General features: G+C 40.7%; 3 protein-coding genes across 3 annotated transcripts; 1 reads left to right on the top strand and 2 right to left on the bottom strand.

Moving 5' to 3' along the window:
- Positions 1-1,333: 1,333 nt before the first annotated feature.
- Positions 1,334-3,166, bottom strand: LOC127370875 (zinc finger protein 582). Its single transcript, XM_051413339.1, has 2 exons — positions 2,898-3,166; positions 1,334-2,761 (listed from the first exon to the last, which is right to left on the bottom strand). The coding sequence occupies exons 1-2, from the start codon at positions 3,067-3,069 to the stop codon at positions 1,743-1,745; spliced, it is 1,191 nt and encodes a 396-aa protein (XP_051269299.1). The 5' UTR covers positions 3,070-3,166; the 3' UTR covers positions 1,334-1,742.
- Positions 3,167-4,423: 1,257 nt separating this feature from the next.
- Positions 4,424-10,684, top strand: lman2la (lectin, mannose-binding 2-like a). Its single transcript, XM_051413340.1, has 9 exons — positions 4,424-4,638; positions 5,003-5,121; positions 6,207-6,324; positions 6,417-6,499; positions 6,627-6,659; positions 7,012-7,173; positions 7,567-7,681; positions 8,530-8,652; positions 9,119-10,684. Exons 1-9 carry the CDS (start codon positions 4,449-4,451, stop codon positions 9,259-9,261), a joined length of 1,086 nt encoding a protein of 361 aa, XP_051269300.1. The 5' UTR covers positions 4,424-4,448; the 3' UTR covers positions 9,262-10,684.
- Positions 10,685-11,136: 452 nt separating this feature from the next.
- Positions 11,137-21,052, bottom strand: wbp1 (WW domain binding protein 1). The gene is made up of 4 exons (XM_051413341.1): positions 20,820-21,052; positions 19,808-19,910; positions 18,977-19,144; positions 11,137-17,189 (listed from the first exon to the last, which is right to left on the bottom strand). Exons 1-4 carry the CDS (start codon positions 20,880-20,882, stop codon positions 16,645-16,647), a joined length of 879 nt encoding a protein of 292 aa, XP_051269301.1. The 5' UTR covers positions 20,883-21,052; the 3' UTR covers positions 11,137-16,644.
- Between the last annotated feature and the right edge of the window lie 255 nt (positions 21,053-21,307).

The following is a 21,307-nucleotide window of genomic DNA, read 5'->3' as shown; positions in this document are numbered from 1 at the left end:
CAATGTTGCCCTAACTGAGCAGGAGGAGGCACTGCTTCTAGAGGCCAAACTTGTGACAACACTCTGCAAAACCATAACACTGCCAAGACTTTCAGTCGTCTTCTGTGACAACTAGTTCACCAGTTTCGACTTGGTCCAGAACCTGCAAGAGAACCTGGGCATCAGGTGCATTGGCACTATCCGACCAAACCGCATGGGTGGAGCAACCTTAAAGGCGGACAAAGAGCTGATGAAGGAAGGACGTGGAGCTTTTGACTACATGTCTGCTGAAGGGCTGCTCGCAGTGAAATGGTTTGACAATAAATGTGTGAGCCTTCTTAGCAGTGCCTGTGGGATCACACCTCTTTCCTCTGTCAAACGGTGGAGCAAAGAGGCCATAGCAAAGGTCGCTGTCCCGTGCCCATCACTCATCCCTGCCTACAATCAGCATATGGTAGGCACTGATCTCTCTGACATGCTGGTACACATGTATAAGACCTCAGCGAAATCCAGGCGATGGTACCTTCCCCTGTTTGGATACATCCTTGACCTCTGCATCTCAAATGCCTGGCTTGTCTACAAGCGGGACTGCAGCCTCCTGAAAGAAACACCTCTGCCTCTCAAAGGTTCCGTCTAGCAGTAGCACAAACGTTGGCTCAAGTCAACAAGCCAGCATCCAAAGATGGCTGGCCATCATCATCCTCTCCACCACAGATGTTGTAAAACAAAAAATCCAATACCCCAAGACCCTCACACCCACAACCAGATGTACAATATGACAACTTCAGACATTTGCCACTTCACTCTAACAAGCGGGGGCAATGCAACCTCTGTCCAAAGGGAGTGTCGAAATGGAAATACCAGAAATGTCATGTATTCCTGTGTATGAATGCAAACCAGGAATGCTTTGCAGCATACCATCAGAAATGAGTGGCCAAAGGCAAAATAAGTGCTGTTGCACCCCTGACCAAAAACCATTTGTGCAGTTGCATGACCACCAAAAAATATTTGTGAGTAATATTGGTCAAGAAATTGCACTTAATGTGACCTGTTCTGAATGTTGTTTTTATTATGAACAGACGTCTCTACCGTTTGGTAGAGGACTGTATCTGAAATACTGTAGGGTCTTATTTAAAAAAACTTGATTGTTATTATCATAATTGAATAAAAAATGCAAAGAAATTATTTTTCCTTTGCTTTTTTCTTGGTGCGTACCTTAATTAATAGGACTTCTTATATATTATCAAATAGTGATGTCAGTGTAGTGATTCTCAAAGTGGGGTCCATGGTAGTCTTTCCGGGGGTCACTGGAAGTTTTCAGATTCATTCAGATTTATTATCAAGATTTAATAAATCATTTTGCAATGAATCATCTTTATTATTTATCTTTATATGAAGATACTGACATTGCATCTTTATGGAAAACATTTTACATTCAATTACATAGAGTGCAAAGTGTACTTTATTCAGGCGGTGAACATGTCTGCATGGTTTCTCCTGTGTACACCTGTGTACACTGATCCGTGAGAAACTGAGAAAAACATTTCCCACAACTGCTGCAATGAAGTGGCTCCTCGCCTCAGTGAGTTCTTCTGTGTTTTGACCATGAACCACAACAACTACAACTGAACTGTCTCCCACATATTTCGCAAGTACGAGGCTACTTGCCCACACGCGCTCTCTTATGCCTTGCAAAATGAGATACATCAAAGTATCTTTTCCCGCCTTTCTCCTCATGTTGACTGTATAGTCATTACGTTTTTCTAGTCAATGGTTGTGTGTTTTCCCAAATGTCTTTTCAGTCGTAGAATTTCAAGGAAGCCTTTCCCACAGATCTTGCAAAGGTACGGCCTCTCCCCCGTGTGGAGTGCCATATGTCTTTTCAATGCTGTTTGGTTGGAGACTCTTTTCCCGCAGGTCTTGCAAATGTACGGCTTCTCACCTGTGTGTGTTCTCATATGTGTATTCAAAATAGCCTTACACCTGAAAGCTCTACAACATGTTTGGCAAGTATACGGCCTCTCCCCCGTGTGGATTGTCATATGTCTTTTCAATGCTGTTTGGCTGGAGAATCTTTTCCCGCAGGTCTTGCAACTGTACGGCTTCTCACCTGTGTGTGTTCTCATATGTGTATTCAAAACAGTCTTACACCTGAAAGCTCTACAACATATTTGGCAAGTATACGGCTTCTCGCCAGTGTGGATTGTCATGTGACATTTCAAATACCCTTTACGACTGAATCTTTTCCCACATGTGTTGCAACAATATGGCTTCTCACCTGTGTGGACTTTCTGGTGTAAATAAAATTGAGACTTATATTTAAAATCTTTCCCACACATGTCACATTTGAAATACTTTGTGCCACTTCCCGTGCGAACACAGAGAATGTTTGATACGGATACGGTACAGCTCTTTACATCGTTGCTGTGACTTCTTCTTGCGTGATGTATTTTCTTTGGCTCTGGCTCTGAATTTCTAGTCGATCCTGAATCTCGATGCTTGCCTCCTTTCTGATCTTGACTCTCAGCTGCATGCGGGTTGTTAGAGAAGAACTGGTGTTCCCATGTTGGTTCTGGTTTACTGTGGTTGTTTTCCTCATAAAGCATGAAGGTGTCACTCTCCTGCTTCAGTACAAGCTGCCCTCCCTCCTGCTTCTCTGTAATCTGTGGACGTTGTGGTCTCTCTTTGTCCAGACTGGAGTTCCCCTCCTGGTTACAGAGCTGCTGGTCAACAGTCTCCTCCTCCTCCTCCTCCTCCTTACAGGCATGTTGCTGTGGGAGCTCTGTAGGTATAGGCAACAGAAATAATATGAATATACTACAGTGGTGGTACAGAAACATTACTACCAGTAGATATTACAAATAATTACATATATAAATGTTATCCCTCTGTTTCGTGTTATTAAAATGACGACTCACCTATCCTCTGTAGCTTAATTTGAGGTTTCCAGACGATATCCAGCATTATGCGCTGCCGCTTTATCTCTTCCTCGTACTCGACGATAGTTTTTCTAAAGACTCCGAATATTTCTTCAACAGCAGCAGCGAGTCGCTCGTTGACAAACTCTCTCAAACAGTCAACTGAAGACATTGTTATTAAATGAAGAAACCAAACTCTGTAACTTAAGTTAACTCACGCGGACTTTCTTTTGTTCAACTCCGCGGCGCGTACTTCTTCTTCTTTGTTGGGGTTTACGGCAGTTGGCAGCAGCGGTGTTGCTTTACTGCCACCTTGAGGTGTTAGAAGAAGAATAACTTTCTCTGTTCTAGATATATCTATCTATTTAAATCTAGCCTGCTCTGTTAGTGTAAATGTCTCCCTTTTATTGTGTTATCCCGATGTTGTTGCCACTGTTGATTTACTCCACACTATGCCCTGTGATTTTGACCATTTGACATTTTTACCAGTTCCCTTTTTGACTGCTCTCTTGTTTCACAGGGATGCCTCAATGTGCTGCGATATATATTAGTATTACATGTTTTAGTTGCCATAACCTTTACTAACCTTAAGTTAGTAAACAAGATTTCTCAAAGCAGAACACAGAATAACTACATATTAAAATATGGCTGCAATTAACCTGTTGACTCCATTCTAGGTGGCGTAGATGTAGAAGCCGTGCTGTAGTAGGACAGGTCACACACAGAAAGAGTATAAATGAAAGAGGTTGGGAGTGGGGAAATATTTTATTTTAAAGAACTCACTCATCTGGGGAGACAGAATTACAAAAACTGGGGGTTTTGTAACTACACACAGCCTAGTTTTCTTATTTGGCAACACACTATCTTGCACATTTAACATTATTATTAGCCTTCCATTCCCTCTGCTTCCTACAATTTTGTTGTACATACTGTACACACCAATCAGTTGTTGGGAGCACGCAGAGAAAAAGTTTCAATATTTGAACAAGGAAAAAGATCTCCAAAGGCAAACAGTTGTTTGTCTTTGTTGTTATAACCTGTGCAATATTCTATTTTAACTTAAATCACACCTGTATAAAATAAACTGGATATAGTCTACATACAACTCTAATTCTATTTTTTTTCCTTTATATCTTTTGTTTTTCTATTTTATTTTGTTATTTAATGTGTATTTATTTTGTTCCTATCTGGAGCTGCTGTAACAAGTGCATTTCCCCAGTCTGGGATCAATAAAGTTATCTTCTCTTATCTTAGAAATCATGTAGTATAAATTAAGACATGTTGACAATGTAGCAACAAACATACAGTTTAAAAATGTAAAGTAGATCTAGCTTTAACTTAAGAATGACATAAATGATGTAGATAAATAATTATGTATGGAATTTAATATATATGTTTTCCTATCAGGATTATTATAACAATATAACAGGCATCCAATTAAAACCGCGTATTCTGATTGACACGCAAACGGACCAATGGCGACGAGCCATGGAACGCGGCGAACCAATGGGAAGCGAGCTGACGATTCGCTGGGATGAGTTTTGACCTACGATGGCTACCGTCAGCAGGAACCATCATCACAGGGAGTCTAAAATACCATTCAGACGGAAAAAAATGCCTTTTAAATCCCTCTGGACTTTCGCTTTTCTGATATTAACTGCAAGCCGGTGTTTTGCCGACGATGATCACGAGATGGAAGAGTTTCTGAAGCGGGAGTTTTCCCTTTCCAAGCCCTACCAAGGTAACGCTTCCCGTTATATACCCCACTGGGTGTTACAGTGGGACGGATTCAGAGGGGCAGGCGACAGATGTTTCTAGAATAATTCACTTACATCTATGTTGGAGCTCCTTTCTAACTAAAATATTTTGTTTGATGGAGTCAGTGAACAGTTTAATTGTTCAGGTGAACCTCGCTGCTATAACAACCCCCTTGTATTATTATATTTAATACCCCACATTGTGCTTTATTATAGACCTTCGCCTGGGTGCTTTGTCTGATGTTTGGTTTAGTAACAAAGCGGAGCCGCTCTGGCGTCAGGCTCGTTTATCTCTATTGTGCTGTGTCAGCTGTTCTCACGGTGATGGTATACTATGTGTGTGCTCAGGTGTGGGATCTTTAGGCTCCTCCCACTGGGAGCTGATGGGGGATGCCATGGTAACCACCGACCAGGTGCGCCTCACACCTGACATGCAGAGCAGGCAGGGGGCGGTATGGAGCCGCATTGTGAGTATACACAATACAATAGTGGTAAACCTGCAGCATTTCATCCTGTATGCCAGGGTGGTATTATAAAAACAGGTGTTTTAGATTGTATTCACAGTAACAGCCAGGAGGCACTGGATGCATATGAGAGGGAGGGTTAGGGCCAGTGAGTAATACTAGTTCATTAGACTAGTCTGATAAAACAGCCCTACAATAACTTCATGAAGGCTATAATGTTCTTTTTTTGTTAAAAAAAGGTGTTGATTCAACTTCATAGCGACTTTGCGATGCTGCTGAATTGCATCGTGTTACACTGAGAGGTTTTCAATATTTAGTCGAGGCTCAATGCTTCTGACAAACTGGCAACTTAGTGTGCACCAAGCAAGTTATTAAAGATATGGCGGGTTGCACTGACTATAATTAATGATTTTAGGTAGGTAGCCTAATTATTGTATTCTGTGGAAATGTGGTTGATATGTTTATGTTGCCTCATAAAGTTACATGTTTATTGCAATGCAAAAATAGAATATGGGTTTTGGTGTGGTTAGGGTCAGTGGGACAATGTTTTACCGACTCGTCTTCTTTACCATAACCCTGATCTTATCTGACATGGCAACCCAAATGCCACTAAACTGTGGTGAATGCTTATACTTATACTTATATATTTGGCCACTGAGGGCCAAAGTGGATCATCTGCATACCTTTGAGCTTTAATTGGGAATACTAAAATGGACCTGAGCTCTGTAGTTGGGTTGATTTGTGCTACCTCTCAACAGCCGTAGCTCTAAGCAGCTATAATCGCTAACATGGCTGCTGAGCACTTCAGTCATACGCAGTCAGTTTTAACCTATGCTTACCTAACCATAAATTAAACTAATCTCCAAAAACTCCAACAATGACGGGCTGCAAGACAGAAAACACTACTGAAAGCAAAACCAGACTTCAATATAAGACCAGGTTTGGTCGGGTCCACAGGTTTTTAATGGGGTTGCGTCCCCCAAAAGCCAAAAAATAGGAATCTCTCATTTTCCTCTCATTTGTTTATTTCCTGGCAGTAAATATTATGTATTTCAGTGGTTTTATATAACTTCTGTGTGTGTTTCTAGCCTTGCCATCTGAATGACTGGGAGATGCAGGTGCACTTTAAGATTCACGGGCAAGGAAAGAAAAACCTGAATGGCGATGGGTTGGCCATTTGGTACACTAAGGAACGTATGCAGAAAGGTAAACACGTATCATCCACCTCACCTTTCTTCTTATCTCATAAGAAACTATTTTCTCTGTATTATTAACTCTGTATTTTCATTCTTTTACAGGTCCTGTATTTGGAAATATGGACAACTTTACTGGCTTGGGGGTGTTTGTGGACACATATCCCAATGAGGAGAAACACCTAGAGGTATGCTGCAGCAGCGCTGCTCAGATCTCACATCTGTGAAAGTAAATCTGGATTAAGGGCAAGTGCTCTTGCAAATTTGTGTAAAGTTTGTGTCTTTGTGTTCTTTTGTACAACCATTTGGAGACAGGCACAGAAGAAAAGATATACTCCTCGCACACAGGTAAATGGCTTTCTGAACATTTGATCCCAACCCAATGTCTAACCTCATTATACAGACTCCATTGCTCCTTAAGCGTGCTTCTCTGCCTACAAACACCCTCATCTTTGAACCAATACGTAGCATACATGTTTAAATGGTTATAAAACAAAAAAAGGGAGTAAGTAATTAATATAGACCAATTTAGAAATGTAACTAAATGTGACATTCAAGTGGAACAATTAAGTTTGTAAATATGAAGTTATTCATGGTTCATGAGTCACATAGAATCAACTGTCAGAGCTATAACAGCGTGTGATTAAGTTAAAATCATGGCTATTTCCCCATCTCTCTCTTTTCCTCCTGTGACCACAAGAGGATCTTCCCCTTCGTTCTGGCCATGGTTGGAAATGGCAGCATCAGCTACGACCATGAGCGGGACGGTCGGCCCACAGAGCTCGGTGGTTGCAACGCCATGGTGCGCAACCTCAAACACGACACCTTCCTCTTTATCCGATACATCCGCCGCAGGCTCACGGTGAGAGACGCACGCCACAAACTGAGATCTCTGTCTTCAGTAATCCACCATAATAACTCTGATTTGGCGCACGCAGACACTTCCTCGTGTCTTCAGCTGTCCAACCTGTTATTAGCGTACGCTGGCTGAACTCAGTTTGACTTGCTAGTATTTATTTAATATATAATAATAAAGTGTAAGTTGGCTGAGCACTCTTTTACAGAAACGCCCTGTTTACAGTTTCACTAAATAATGTGACAAGTACAGACACAAACAGAGCAGAATAATAAACTGTTGAAGGCTCCAGTAAAGCAGTTACAGGAAGGTATTGGGCAATTATTAAGAATAGAAATTATTGACATTATGCAACCCTCTAAAAGTCCCTGAGGTTCCCTGTTGTCCTCCGTTCTCCAGGTGATGATAGACATCGATGGGCAACATGAGTGGAGGGACTGCCTAGACATACCTGGGGTGCGGCTTCCCCAAGGCTATTATTTTGGAGCTACAGCCATCACTGGAGACCTCTCAGGTAAAACAGCTTTCACCATCCCAAACAATATCTTTAACTTATATCCTTACATACAATACTAGTGCCTGTGTTTGTGTATTGTATTAGTGTTTGTCCTTGTTGTGCAGCTGTGAAAAGCCAAAATCTTCTTTTTACATTAACAGGTTTTGTGATATGATTTGTGTATATTGTATATTTCTTCCTATGAATTCCATACATAAGAAAAACTACAGTTTCACTTTACTTTTTTTCTGTAATAGTTCCAAAGTCTGTCCATTGTATACTGTAAAAATCATTAGAGCTCTTGGAGCTTAAATACCTCCTTAAAGATCACTTTCTGCTGCTGCTTGGCTGTGACAAACAGGGCCTTGTAATAGATATATTGAATTGATCCTTTAAGTTATCAGACTGTAGACTCGTTGCTAAAGGCAGAACACAGCTGTTACTTTCAGCATATGAACTACACTAACCACAAGGTCAATGTCACCATAACTGAAAGATTGCAGGCTACATCAAAGCACTATCCCAGCCTTTGTAGATCTCAAATACAATTTTAACTGTTTTCTTGAGTTTAAAACATTTATGTTCTTAATATTCTGTCAAATAATTCTTTATATTTCTTTGTTAGTTAACTGAAAATGTGAGGTTTATCGCATGAGTGAGAATCCAAGTAGCACTGTTAGTAAAACAGAACAGAATACATGCTGTTTTTGCTTTTTATAGTGAGTTAAGATATAAAAAAACTTGACTTACTTGAATCGAAATTGAAAAAATGTTGAAACTTTAAACACTACTGCTTTTATGTTTGCAGTGAAAGTTTGAGGCCCTTTCTTTAAACGTTCTCCCATTTTCTGATTCTCCATTTATAGATAACCATGATATTATTTCCCTGAAACTCTACCAACTGACGGTGTTGCGGAGTCAAAAGGAAGAGGAAGAGGCGGAAGAGGAGATAACCATACCCAGCGTAGATAACTTTGAACTACTCAGAAGTAAGAGACACACACACACACGCATGTTATTGTGGAATTACATGAATCCTCTAATGTCAGGTCTTACTTTCCTCTTTTATCACCTTCACTGTCATCCCTCCATCAGATACATACCCACCTTCTACCAGGCTTGGGGAGTAATGGATTACGTGTAATAGAGTTATGTAATCGGGGTACAAAAGCCTTTTCTCTTTTAAGGGTACATTGTTCTGTTGTCTTATTGAATACTCTCGAGTAAAAGTCATCTTACTGATATTTCTTTTCTTGTCTTTATTTGCATATTTGACATTGAGATAATCCAAAAGTAACATGAAGTAATAAAGTTAGGTTACTTTGATATTGTGATACTTAGCTTAGGTTGCTGACTACAGTTTTGACAGATAATTAACAATTGTATTTTTATTTTCCCTCCAAACCCTGTCTTCTATTCGCTCTTTAACCCTCTGACTGTCGTCCTCTCTTCCAGTGGGTCAGACTGAAGAAGGGATGAGCGGAATAGCTCTTTTCTTCACTGTGCTCTTCTCCATGCTGGGTTTTATCTTCCTCATCGTCATCGGCCTGGTGGTCTACAGCCACTGGAACGAGAGCCGGCGCAAGCGGTTCTACTGAAAACAGAAGGGGAAAGACGGCGACAAGTACTGCGGTCTGTGGACCCAAGAGGAAGAAAAGTGAGATGCTTGCTGTCGTCCAGTAGGGCGCAGCAGATTGTTTCATCCTGAGGACAACAGTAGTCTGATGGGAGACGGAGTAGACAAAGCCATTCTCTAACTCTGCCATTGGTAGTCATGAAGCAGTAAGAGGACTTAAATCACAGTCTGCCCTCAGCCCCCCCCTGCCTGACACACACCGACTCGGCCTTACCATCTCCACCTCTGCAGACGTGCAGTATGTCACATGACTTCTTACGAGCAGCTACATATTATTTTCTGTTACAGTTTGCTGCATTTGACAACTATGAAATTCTCTGAGATTTCTTTTTTATTTAATCTTCAGTTCTCTGATGTTGATTTTCTGGCTTTGAGAAATATATAAGTCTCCAATGTGTTGCTACTGGTGATCCACCCGCAGTATGATTTGAAGCACTAACCAAATACCACTAAAAAACCAACAATGTCATCTTTACTGTAGCTCCGAGCGAACTAAAGATGGATCTCTACTCCTATTTGCATTAGAAAAAAACAGCTGAGTGCTTTATACTCTATACTATCATTTTGAATCTGTGTATGTATTATATAATGTATTCCCATCCTGTAGTTGTAGTATGCATGACATTTGTTGAGGTTAATTCTCTGAACCACATCGTTTTACGCGGTTATGTGAAGCACATGGAAAACTGAGCTCTGTCTCATTGGTGCATGTGGCAAAGATTTTGGTGTTTCAGGGAAATATTTCTTATTTTTAACAATCATAACATAAAATGTTTATTCATCCCCATATCCCTTCCCCAGATTGTATGCATGTATTTGAAAAAATGGATCAAAGTTTTATGATCAACTTAAAGCAAATTCTTCCAAATATATTTAAAGTAGATATTTAAATGTCAGAAATGGACTTTGCACTGAAGGGAGCGACTAAAGAGAATTTAAATGATTAGTAAATTTTCACTGACACTTTTTCTTTGCACACTGAATATTTATGACCTTTTTGTTTGTGTTTCTTTTAAAAACACCACTGACTGTGTCATGCATTGTATGGACTGAACAAAAATGCTGGTTTGGCCTCAGGCCGCCGCTTTTGAATCTGCACAATCTTCTATATGTTCTGGAAAAAGTCCCAGGCCTCATGTCAACATCATATATCTTTTATGTAGTGCTTTGTTTTCAATCGTGCAATGTGTGGGATCTTCCTCATTTCCTGTAGAAACTGTGACAACCACCCTACCTTATTCGTCCTCTGTTTGTTGCCTTTTGTATGACAACCGTGTGCCTCATGTATCCATTCAGTGACCCATACATGACATTTTGTAACCATTTTTATCCGGTTTCTGTCCTGAAGTATTAACACTGCGCCATTAAAGCCCAAACAAGACCTACGCTGATATTGTTTATGACCTCTGTGTGGGAAGTTGGGTTATATTTAAAGCAACAACATTCAGATAGTACTACATATTGACCCTAGTTCGACATTTAAAAGTGAAATCCTGTGTCTACCCGAGGCTTACATCATAAACGGTACACTATAGTGAGCAACAACTGGTTGTGTGTTAGCCTAATTTTTAGGAGACATGACGTCCCATCAGTAATGTATGTTGACTGCCTCAGGTGTCTCTCTTACGGCCATGTGATAATCCTCCAGCACTATTTTTACTCTAGAGTGCTCAAGGTTAATTTCTCTTTTAAGGACTCAAGAGAACTTCCACCGCCCACCCCTCCCCGGCTTTACAAATGTGTAAGACAACATACCAGAATCCTTCAAAAGGCTACTTGAGGTTGAACAGATACTTCTAAAGGGTTTAAGTCAAGAAACGCCAAGAGTCTGAGTTGGTTGAGTGCCAATGTTTGTTTTATTAAAAAAATAAAATACAAATGATGACCCAACGAGTACACAGCAGACTTCTTACTAAAAACAAAGCATTTTATCTATCATTCAGTGCTTTAATTTTTTTTCTCTTTTTCCACTTTACTCATTTTGGCTTGTTTAAAGTTATTAGGAAAAAAAATGTAGAAAGAGTCTGGTGTGTTTTTGCACTGTAGTTGCCTTCCTACTTCTCAAACTAGGATGTTTCTCATTTTGGCAAAAAAAAAACATGAGACCTCTATCTGTTTGGTATTATCTATGGTTGAGAAAAAAAATAAAAAAGTTGTTTAACAGAAGGAATCATACTGATAATGCTGTTCCTTTCACAAGTTCAGAGTGTCCATGAAGTATTCTGAAGTACACAAATGTGTCCTGGTCTAATGTACGCTGACTGTGTTCCATGTTGAGGTCTTTCATGTGTATAATATATAAAACATTTGAAATTGATGGTGTAATAACTGAGGATTAAAAGGCAACCGTTAAATATTCATTAAGTGAAAATTCATCAAGATGAATAAAGAAGAAAGTTGCTGCTTAAACTGAGAAAACCAACACATTGAATTAGTGCAACGAAAACGAGGGATGGGAAAGTGTCAAACGGACCAAATATGACCAAACATGAATTCATCCAACAAAAACAATATATTCAACTTCTTTCTTCGGCTTACACAACTTAATAATGTGGTTTATCCAGAAGTAGAAAGTGTTAGTGGTTGAGGAAGCAAGCAGAAAATCACTAAATGAAGAAAAAAAGTATATAAACTAGAATGGCTTTTTAACTCAAGCCCCCTCAGTTTACACTGACGCATACATTATTATAGTAGCATTACAAGTATTTTTTTTTCCAAGTTTTCTTAAAGAAATACATGTATACACACACACCAACAAAAGTAGATTACAGTACAGTGCAGTGCCACATGTACCGAGTTATATTGCTTGTACTGGTGCCCACAGACAAAAAACACAGAGAACGTGAGAAACGGTCGCAGCATATAACAGTAGGTTTATGTTTTTGCATAGCCTAGTTGAGTAAAGTACAATACGCTAACAGAGGTGCGTGATGCAGAATTAACATCAGACAACAATGGGGGAGACAATTACCATAAAACTGCTTTGGCTTTATGAGACTGGTGGGTCAAAGATGTGTTAATTCAAAACTCTAGCACTGCTCATTAAAGATAACCCTGAGAGTGGGAAAGCAAACAGACCATCGCCAAGACAACCACACACATATACAGTATACATACAGTATCACACACACACACACACACACACACACACACACACACACACACTGGGGAAAACAGTGATGATCTGTGTAGCATGGAGATGGCAGCAACTTTGGATGATTATTCTGTCGACACTTCTCCGTGAGTGGATATGCCCGCCTGTTTCCAAGGGTCCACGTGCAGAGCAGTGCAGCTGGGTAAAAAAACAACAACAAATACAACAGCTACAACGCTGGCTACAGTTTGTTAGCAAGACGGAGCCTGGTGGAGTGGGGGGTGGGGGGTGGGGGGTGGAGATGATGTCGCATCACGCACCTCTGAGGTTGACAAAACAAAAAGGCAAAGTTAAAGCCTATAAAACAAACCGTACACAGTCATATACAATCAGCTGTTGTTAAATATGAGCTCCACCACAACATTAAAAAAAAAAAAAAAAAAAAAAAGGACATCCAAATCCAAAACACTGACCATGTTCACATTGCAGATGTCTGACCATGTTCAGATAGTGGACCTCGGCAACTGTGGCTTTAACTATACAGCACAGAGGAGACGAGTCACTCGATAAAATGGATGGATGGATGTTTGTCAGTACAACACACGATTGATGACTGATATAGCCCTTAATCTCAGTAAACATGTGAAAACTTGGGAGGCATAGTAGTTGTTTGGCAATGGGAAAACTATGGACCTCCTGTTCACTCATGCACAAAAGAACCCCTTATTATTCCCTCATTCCTCGCCCCCTCCCCTATTACTTTATCTACATATGTATACAAATAAGCAAAAAATGCAAGATTACAAAGCAGTCTCTTGTTGGAGTTAAGCTTTGTCCTCCAAACACACAAACAGAATTCATCACAACAAAACCATAGAAAACAAAAAATGAGAATAGACTTTTTTTTTTTAACTAATTTTCTTCATACTTTTCCTCATGAGTCAGACCATACTACAAACTAATTGCGACCAGGTCCCAAGCACAAACTCAAATGCTGGTCTTGACAAATTCCATCAGTGCCACAACTAACTAGACACACATTATTTTAAACTCAACTCAACCTCTCCTCAGATACAAAACTAATGCAAGTACGACTCTACAGAACACGTGACCGTTTAAATCTTGTGGCTTTTAAATGTTTTTAAAACCACATCCTCTTCGAACAAAGCAAGTGGAACAAGCTCAGGTGCCATTGTCTATTGATACACAAGCGCTCCTCTGCTCTGAAGCAATCATGCAATGAAAATATTTTAATTCAAAAGAATTTTCTGAACAAAACCACTTCACTAAATCTACTCTAGTAAGGCAGTAGCACATATTTTTCCGGCATAGAGGCGATATTTTATTGTGCAGCTCCATAATCAAGACATTTGCTCTCTAGAGATGCAGCAAGGCAGCTTGAGGTGTGTTGGTCAAAAAAAACTAATTATATTACTTCTGCTAATGGGTGTGCCGTCATGCTCGCAGTGTAACAGCCTCTCTTAAAAGGTCATTGTCATGTTAGCTTCACGTTTTAGCAACTGCTCAACTACGCAACACAAGGACCACAAAGCTTTCACTACTGCTGCAAAACAGCGAGATTAGGCCTATTTAAAGAACAGGGCAAAAAAAAAAAACTGCTTTGTGGTAGTTCGGCTTGAATGGTAGAGCACAGAATTCAAGCAAGGCAACCGCAGCCATTGCAGAGCTCTGGGCTGCTGCTACAGTAGCTGGGAGGAAAAAGGAAACAATTTAACGGACCACTGAGTTGCGTGGGTCCTAGAATTATACACAGAAGTGTGCAGAACCCAGTGTCATGTCTTTTTAAGACTTTAAGAATTTCCTAATTGCGTCCTTGTCAGAATCAGTGCTAAAAAAAAAACTGTACTAATTAAGCTCAATAGCCGTATCTAAAAATGTTACGACACATGTTTGGAGTCTGTTCAGTGATAAGCGGAAGTTTGAACTGCCAATTCAGCCAAAACACTGTATTTAGGACACCGTTACCTTGCTTGGATTGATCTTGAACCGAATATTGCACCATTGAGTGTCACATCATTATAATAATAATAATAATAATAATAATAATACAGCCCAATCAGGAGCAGCACTTTACGTACGTGCGAAGCGGAATGACCGACCTGAGTCTTTACACTGTGCCCATTTAGACACACAGTATCAGAGCAGACGAATATAAAGTTGTTGAACATTGTTCCAAACAAAATACTCAATTAAACATTTACTGACTTATCAGTTACTGTCTTGCAACACATAACAACTTTGTTTTGCGGTGGTTTTACCATCTGACAACACCCAGACTGCTACGCTTCGAATACATATTGTACAGTATATAGGGCAAGCGACACAGCACGCAGAGAAGCATGCAGTTAATCACAATAGATTCTGCAGCTGTGCCAACACTGACTAGACCGTAGAGCAGGCCCTGTATCTACCACAAGTTGCTAATGCACCCACTCTCTGCTGCCAATGGAAAATACCACTGCAAATCCCTCACACTGCAAAGAACTATGGGGACCACGGAGAGCCAAGACAACGCCAGCTAACTAGCTACCAGCAATGCATAACAGCATAGCATGACTCACACAGTCATAACAAACTAAGAAATGACATCCAGGGCATCTAAACCTAAACCAATTTCTTTATCCCAACATCTGGGTACCCAGTTGTTTAGCCACTGTAGCCCACTATCATTCAACATCAACAGATTAGCAAAGCAAATAGCACAACAAGAAAATGCTAATAACCCAAAAATAGTCACAGAAATTCATGCCTCATGCAAAATACCAGTGCTTTTAATAGTTAATCCATCTTAGTGCTGAATAAGTTTTTTCAACCAGAAGCAACAGCACTAGATATATATACACACACACACACACACACACACACACACAAGACTCAACCCTTCCCTACTGCACTACAACATCCACTCACTAGTACACACCCTAGCAGCCCCCGTCAGGAGCTTTGTTGCAATTAATAGTGACACCTGTGGCATTTACTGAAGCATTAGCTGGTTATGAAATGAAAAACAACAAAAGCAAGTACATCCTTCGTTATGAACATCCAAAACTATATGCTTACCACTTGCCACAACTCTGACATAACACGGTAAATAAAACATGCTAATGCAGAGCCACCACAAGGCTTTTTATTGATTAAAAAGAAAAATGGTGGCAAAGCCCTCTTGGCCATCACTATGAATGTAATGCAGTTAGAAACCGAAGTGGAGAGATCATGTGCACACCATCAATAAATCATTAAAAGCCGGTCGCTCATTACCTACAGTCATGTTGAATTGGTGACCACAGAGCTGTGGAGACCACAATATGGATATCAAAAAGGAAAAAAAAGGGCCTTTAGGAGGAGAGGGGGGGGTGTATGACATTTAAAACCCAGAGAAAAAAAATAACAAACTCTTCCCTTTCTCTCTCCTCTGCTATTTCTATATAGTCTCCCCCTACTCTAGATGTGACAAGTCCCACTGACTTTACACCAGAGGACACCAGACGCTGGTTGCCATGACCTCAGAGCTGACATCATCATGCAGCTGTGCCCTATATTTCACAGCACACACACAAATTCTCACACACATATGCAGATTTGGGGGGAAAAAACTAAATGTGTGCTCTTGTCAATTCATCCAGGATCATCCTAAGTTTTCAAGCGGTTTGTTTTTGACTCCTCTGCTTATTCGTAGCGGGGATACGGAGAGAAATGCTGTTGACCGTGCTGGTATGCTCCAAGCAAACCATCCCACCGGAGCTAAAATGTCAGATGAAGGATGGCCGGAAATGTTCTGACCAAAGGAGGGTGTTGAGACAGAAACAGAAACATGACAGCAGTGCTCAAGGAAAGGGTAGGAGCAAGGGAAACAGTCTGGTTTCATTCACAATCAATTGCTGCCTTCTCACTACCCGATGACGCTCTCTCACATGCTAAGAAAAAAAAAAAAAAACATACCAAATGGAGCATCAACATGTGTTTGCTGGTTTCCCCGCTAAGGAAAAACAAAGCCAAAAAATAATAATAAGCCAGGAGTTTTGTCCACATAATGTGTTATTCGTCTTTCTTAATCAGGAGCCATTAAGAATTAGCTATTAACATCATCATCTTAACGTCATGCCTACGTGTTAGTTCAAAGAATTAAAACACAGGCAGTCCCTGGTGGTGGTGATGATGGCAACGGCTATCTTGTATCACCCTGTGTGAAGCAGAAAGCCACACTGGTTGGCTGGTTAGTTGGGCTGTGGATCACACCATGTGGTCCCCAGTGCTGGTGCTGGCGGTCTGGCTGGGCAGCTCAGAGGTGTGCTCCTTCTGTCTGAAGGTCTGCTGCTGGTGCCCGGAGCAGCAGTCCCGACCCGTAACCTTGCACATCCGGTGCTCCTCGTCGCTTTCCTCCTCAAGCCCTGAGCCGTCGTCTACGTCCAGCTGGCAAACGCACACCTCGATCCCAGAGTCACCAGTCACGTGGCGACGCCGCGTGATGAGCTCCTCGTCCTCCTCTGCCTCCGCCGCCGCCATCAACGGAGCCTGCACGTTCTCCTCTGGCAGACACAGAGCTTGGATCAGCACCGACACAGCTTCCTGGTCTGATGGTGAGGCTGAGGCCTGACTGTCCACCCTCGGGTCTGCCTCAGCCAGCGGTTGTGGGACCGCGGCTGCATCTGGCTGGTTCACTTGTGGAGGGAGTGCAGGAGTAGTCTCGGGAGGGTTTTCAGAGTAAGGAGGGGGTGGTGTCGGGGGGTGACCTACCACCTCTTCATAGTCAGGAAGCTTACAGTCGTTCCAGAACCCTGAAAGTCAGCAAATACAAAAGCTTTAGCTTTTAAACCATAATCCTCATAAAGGCAGTACATGCATGTAGAGCTGCAACAATTAGTCGTTTAATCGATTAGTCAATCCACTGAAAATGATTACTCGAAAAGCTATTTTCCTGTCATGAGAAGTAATTTTTTAAGCTTAAATGCCAAACATTTACTGGTTTCAGCTTCTCAGGCTGCTTAGTCCTCTATGATACCATTAGAAATGTATTTCTATTTTACCTCCTGGTTGGACTAAACAAGAATGTGTCAGCTTGGGCTCTGTGAAATTGTGATGGCAATTTATTTTTTTTTACCAATATTTTACAGACCACACAATGAATTAATTAACTGAGAAAATAATCAACAGAATGGATAATGATAATAATGGTTAGTTGTAGCACTACATCCATGCTCACTACTCTTATACCCAATGCTAATTATGAAACATGTGTTTTATCTCATCATGTAAAGACCTCTGGTAAGTTCCGATTCAATCTGCGAAACACTGATTTGCTATTTCTCCATAGAAACAATAAAAATAAAATATCTTTACAGGTCAGTAAACATAAAAAAAAGCTCTGATTCAGGCACATCTGTATTCAAACAACAAAGTCCCTGCAGTTTATGAGACCATGTCTGTAGTCCACATGCAACAACTAATCATTCTGTTTTGCAGTAAAGTGTTTCTGATTAAATGTCTTAATGGAGGTTGTGCAACTGCTTCAATAATGACTGATGTAAAATACCATGGGCAACATTTTTGTGTGCCTACTAAGGATGAACTTTCCCATATGTCTAATTTAAGCACTCCTTATAGCACTCGCTGGGATTCAAGTCTGGTAACATTTCTAGAATGATGGCACCTTAAGATAATGCTGGTCCCTCAGATGATTTGTTATTCAATTTCAGCACATAGTGTACATTCCTCTCTTGTCTACTTCACACAATAAGCACTTCATACTCATATCATTCATAGACATGAGTGGAAAACTAGGAAATATGTTTTCTCAGAATAAACATGAATACAGATTTAAAATGAAGAAAAAGTTAAGGGTTAGGTGTTTGTAGGGCTTGCCTAAGTAAGCGAAACATACCCCGAGTTATTGGAAATGGCTTAATGCTACGTTCAGCATGATATCCGGCGGGAAGAGCTAGAAGAGTACATGTTACCCGTGTGTGAGTCACCGTCTGTGCACGCTCACAGTTAAGAGTTGTGTTCACATTCTCGACATTAAGTCAAGCGTGTTCACTGTGGCCCCCCGGACTCTCATCAGTGTGCACCTTGTCCCACTTCCTGTTTGTGATATTAATGGACACAATATCAAGTTTCAGCCAAGGTCCAGACTGACCACTGACATCAGGGTGGCATCTCTGCTGACCGCTGTCCCTCTGGCAACATCGGACCATCATCTCCAATACACACTCGGGCAATTTGCAGCTGACTATGACAAGATCAGGATGAGGATCAACACCTCCCAATTCTAAGGTTATGACTCTCTCTCTCTGTGAAAGGTGGCCGTTTCATTCAGGAAGAGGGGAGAATAGCTGTTCCAAGGACAGTTCGGGTATCCTGTGGATCTGAGTGACAAATATTGCGAGATTCACTGCTATAATTTGGATGTTGTGCACAGTTCAAAGTCTTGCCCTTTACTTGGACATGAGGTTTCAGTAGTGTCCAAAAGAATGATACGCATGACAACAAAACATTAAGCAAGTAGGGTGGCTGTTAAATTCTCTAAATATTTATCATCCACATAGCAAATACAAAGACCACTCACTTAGATTGAGCGGTGGAGGGGAAATGAAGGAGCTGGAGGCTCCCTGGTAGGCCATGAGGCTGATCTCTCGTTGACGTTGCTCCTGCTGAAGACGCATCTTAACCCTCCGGTGTCGGTAGGCACAGCAGCAGCTAAGCATTATGATCAAGGTCCATACCAACCAGAACCCTATGAGGGGGGAACAGACTCAATGTAATCTTATCATCATCAAGTCCATGGGCATTTTTTTGTAAAAGTGATGGAGAAAAAGAACAGACATTAAACAAATCTTGACAATTAAATCTACAAAACAGAGAATAAACTGGACAATAGGAATGGGATACAAAGAAACACTCAGGGGTCTTCAACATGTTTTTTTTTCTCAACACTTCTAAGGAAGTGTACTTGGGTTTCTATTGTATCCAAGCATTTAAAAAATTATGTTTTTATTAGTAAAAAAGAAAACTACTGAGACTAAAGATAGATAGCATGCTTCCCTATTCTGACATTGTGCATTTGGCATTCATTCACAGTGTCCTAAAGGGTGGCATAAATCCTCGTCAACTTCAAGTGAATTGCACTTTTAGATTTTCATTGTTCATATCAGTGGATCTCTCATAAATAAATCTGCCAGTATTAATACTACAACCAGAGAAGAAACAACTCCCACACCTACAATTCCAATTCAAACTGGTTCAACCCTGTTTATCAAAGCATCTATTTAAACACGGATGTTGGCATACAAGTAAGTAGACATAGTAGCCCTTACTCTCAAGGTTGTAGAGGATGGCACTACATGATATATGTGACAAAGGACTTGAGAAGACAAAAAATAAATAAATTGTAACTTACACCAGAGCTCGTAGTAGTAGGTGCAGCACTCTGTCTCTCCACAGCAGTACCCCATCTCACAGCGGTACTGCTCATTGTTTACCCCAAAACAGAACTCCTTCCCCTTAAATACACACAAGAGGTACACAAAGTGAATGTCTTGAGTCAATACTCAATCACACAAGTTGCATAGCAAGCTCTTGGTAGGATGACCTATTTCTAGGATCTGTTTAGCCTTTGTCATTTGTCACTTTAGTGTCACTTATTGTGTTTGCACATTTTCTGCAACAACAAACGTTAGCTAACTAATTCAAACTCTGTTTACGCAGGCAAAATACAGCTGAGATTAAATTTTAAATTGTTAGCGACGGGAAGGCCAGCAGCCATTGATACGTAATTGTTCTCAATGGTACAGTACACGTATTAATTACGAGCATAAAAAATACATGTAAAATGTGCATTTAAATAAGAGTAATCTGTGGTAATAAAACAATAAGGGTAAGGTTGCTGTACACTGCCGAACGATGTCAGTAAATCAATAAATATGCGGAACAAATGCTGAATTGCTCAAGTACCAATACGAGGTTTTTATATCATTATCAACTTATTTTGACGAAAGTTAAAGTAGCCTTTCTATCCGGGAAGCAAACTAAACAAACTGGGGCTGATTGCCCGGTCCAGCTAGGATAGCGAATATCAACAACTGTGAATAAACACGCCAATTTGCCGGGTACCAGTTAGCAACGGCTAACGTTAATCTTGATACCCTTGACTCAAACTGTGAAACTGAAGTAATAAAACAAACCCGTGTGGCTTCGAGTTACACTTTAAAATCTTCTACAGAGTTAAATGTCGAAATAATAAAAGGAAAACTTTGACTAACTGACGTCATCCGCAGTAACGGTAACGAACCGTGCCCAGTTTCCTTTGTGGAGGAGACAAAAAGGATCAGCAGAAGGCCTTCACCCACCCCAGGAGCCGCGGCCTCGGCTGGAAGAGTCAGCCGACCCAGAGAACGCTAGTAGCGGCTTACCTGCACCAGACAGGTCCCGGTACAAAGAAGACCTACAATGGATCCCAGTGCTTTCTGCGGCATCTTTCTGGGTTGTCGGCCGTTAACACGATGGGAATCATATAGCAGTCGGTCGAATCGACGACTTGTTGAGGTGACTGCCGGTGGCTGTTGCTAGTTAACGGACATGTTTTTGTTTCCTTGACTCAGAAACAGCACCAATAGTAATCTGAAACGGAGTCGGCTATTGAACTCTAGAGGGCACTGTGAATGCGTGAAAACATATATATATATATACTGGTATATACATTGTTCTTGTCTTTATTGATAACAAATAGAATGGCAAACTCACTTTGTATCATTATAAACATGTTTTATTTTTCCATCATGGATTGCACCTCCCACTGTAATGTTAATATTAGTCAACTCAATGACATAAAAGAGTACAACAATGGGGGAAAAAAGAGAATAAATCATATTCAGACATAAGTGCACAAAGATTTGACTTT

Source organism: Dicentrarchus labrax, unplaced genomic scaffold (genome assembly GCF_905237075.1).
Source record: "Dicentrarchus labrax unplaced genomic scaffold, dlabrax2021, whole genome shotgun sequence".
NCBI classification, from domain to species: Eukaryota; Metazoa; Chordata; class Actinopteri; family Moronidae; genus Dicentrarchus; species Dicentrarchus labrax.
Note: the sequence above shows the minus strand (reverse complement) of the source record. Positions and strands in the feature narration are given on the sequence as shown.

Coding starts and splice junctions, on each gene's coding strand:
- LOC127370875 (XM_051413339.1), bottom strand. CDS start 3,069: ATGTCTTCAGTTGACTGTTTGAGAGAGTTTGTCAACGAGCGACTCGCT. Junction 2,762..2,897: donor AATTAAGCTACAGAGGATAG/GTGAGTCGTCAT, acceptor CTATACCTACAG/AGCTCCCACAGCAACATGCC.
- wbp1 (XM_051413341.1), bottom strand. CDS start 20,882: ATGCCGCAGAAAGCACTGGGATCCATTGTAGGTCTTCTTTGTACCGGG. Junction 19,911..20,819: donor CCGGGACCTGTCTGGTGCAG/GTAAGCCGCTAC, acceptor TGTGTATTTAAG/GGGAAGGAGTTCTGTTTTGG. Junction 17,190..18,976: donor CCCTCCACCGCTCAATCTAA/GTGAGTGGTCTT, acceptor GCTGACTTTCAG/GGTTCTGGAACGACTGTAAG.
- lman2la (XM_051413340.1), top strand. CDS start 4,449: ATGGCTACCGTCAGCAGGAACCATCATCACAGGGAGTCTAAAATACCA. Junction 4,639..5,002: donor CCTTTCCAAGCCCTACCAAG/GTAACGCTTCCC, acceptor GTGTGTGCTCAG/GTGTGGGATCTTTAGGCTCC. Junction 7,174..7,566: donor ACATCCGCCGCAGGCTCACG/GTGAGAGACGCA, acceptor TCCGTTCTCCAG/GTGATGATAGACATCGATGG.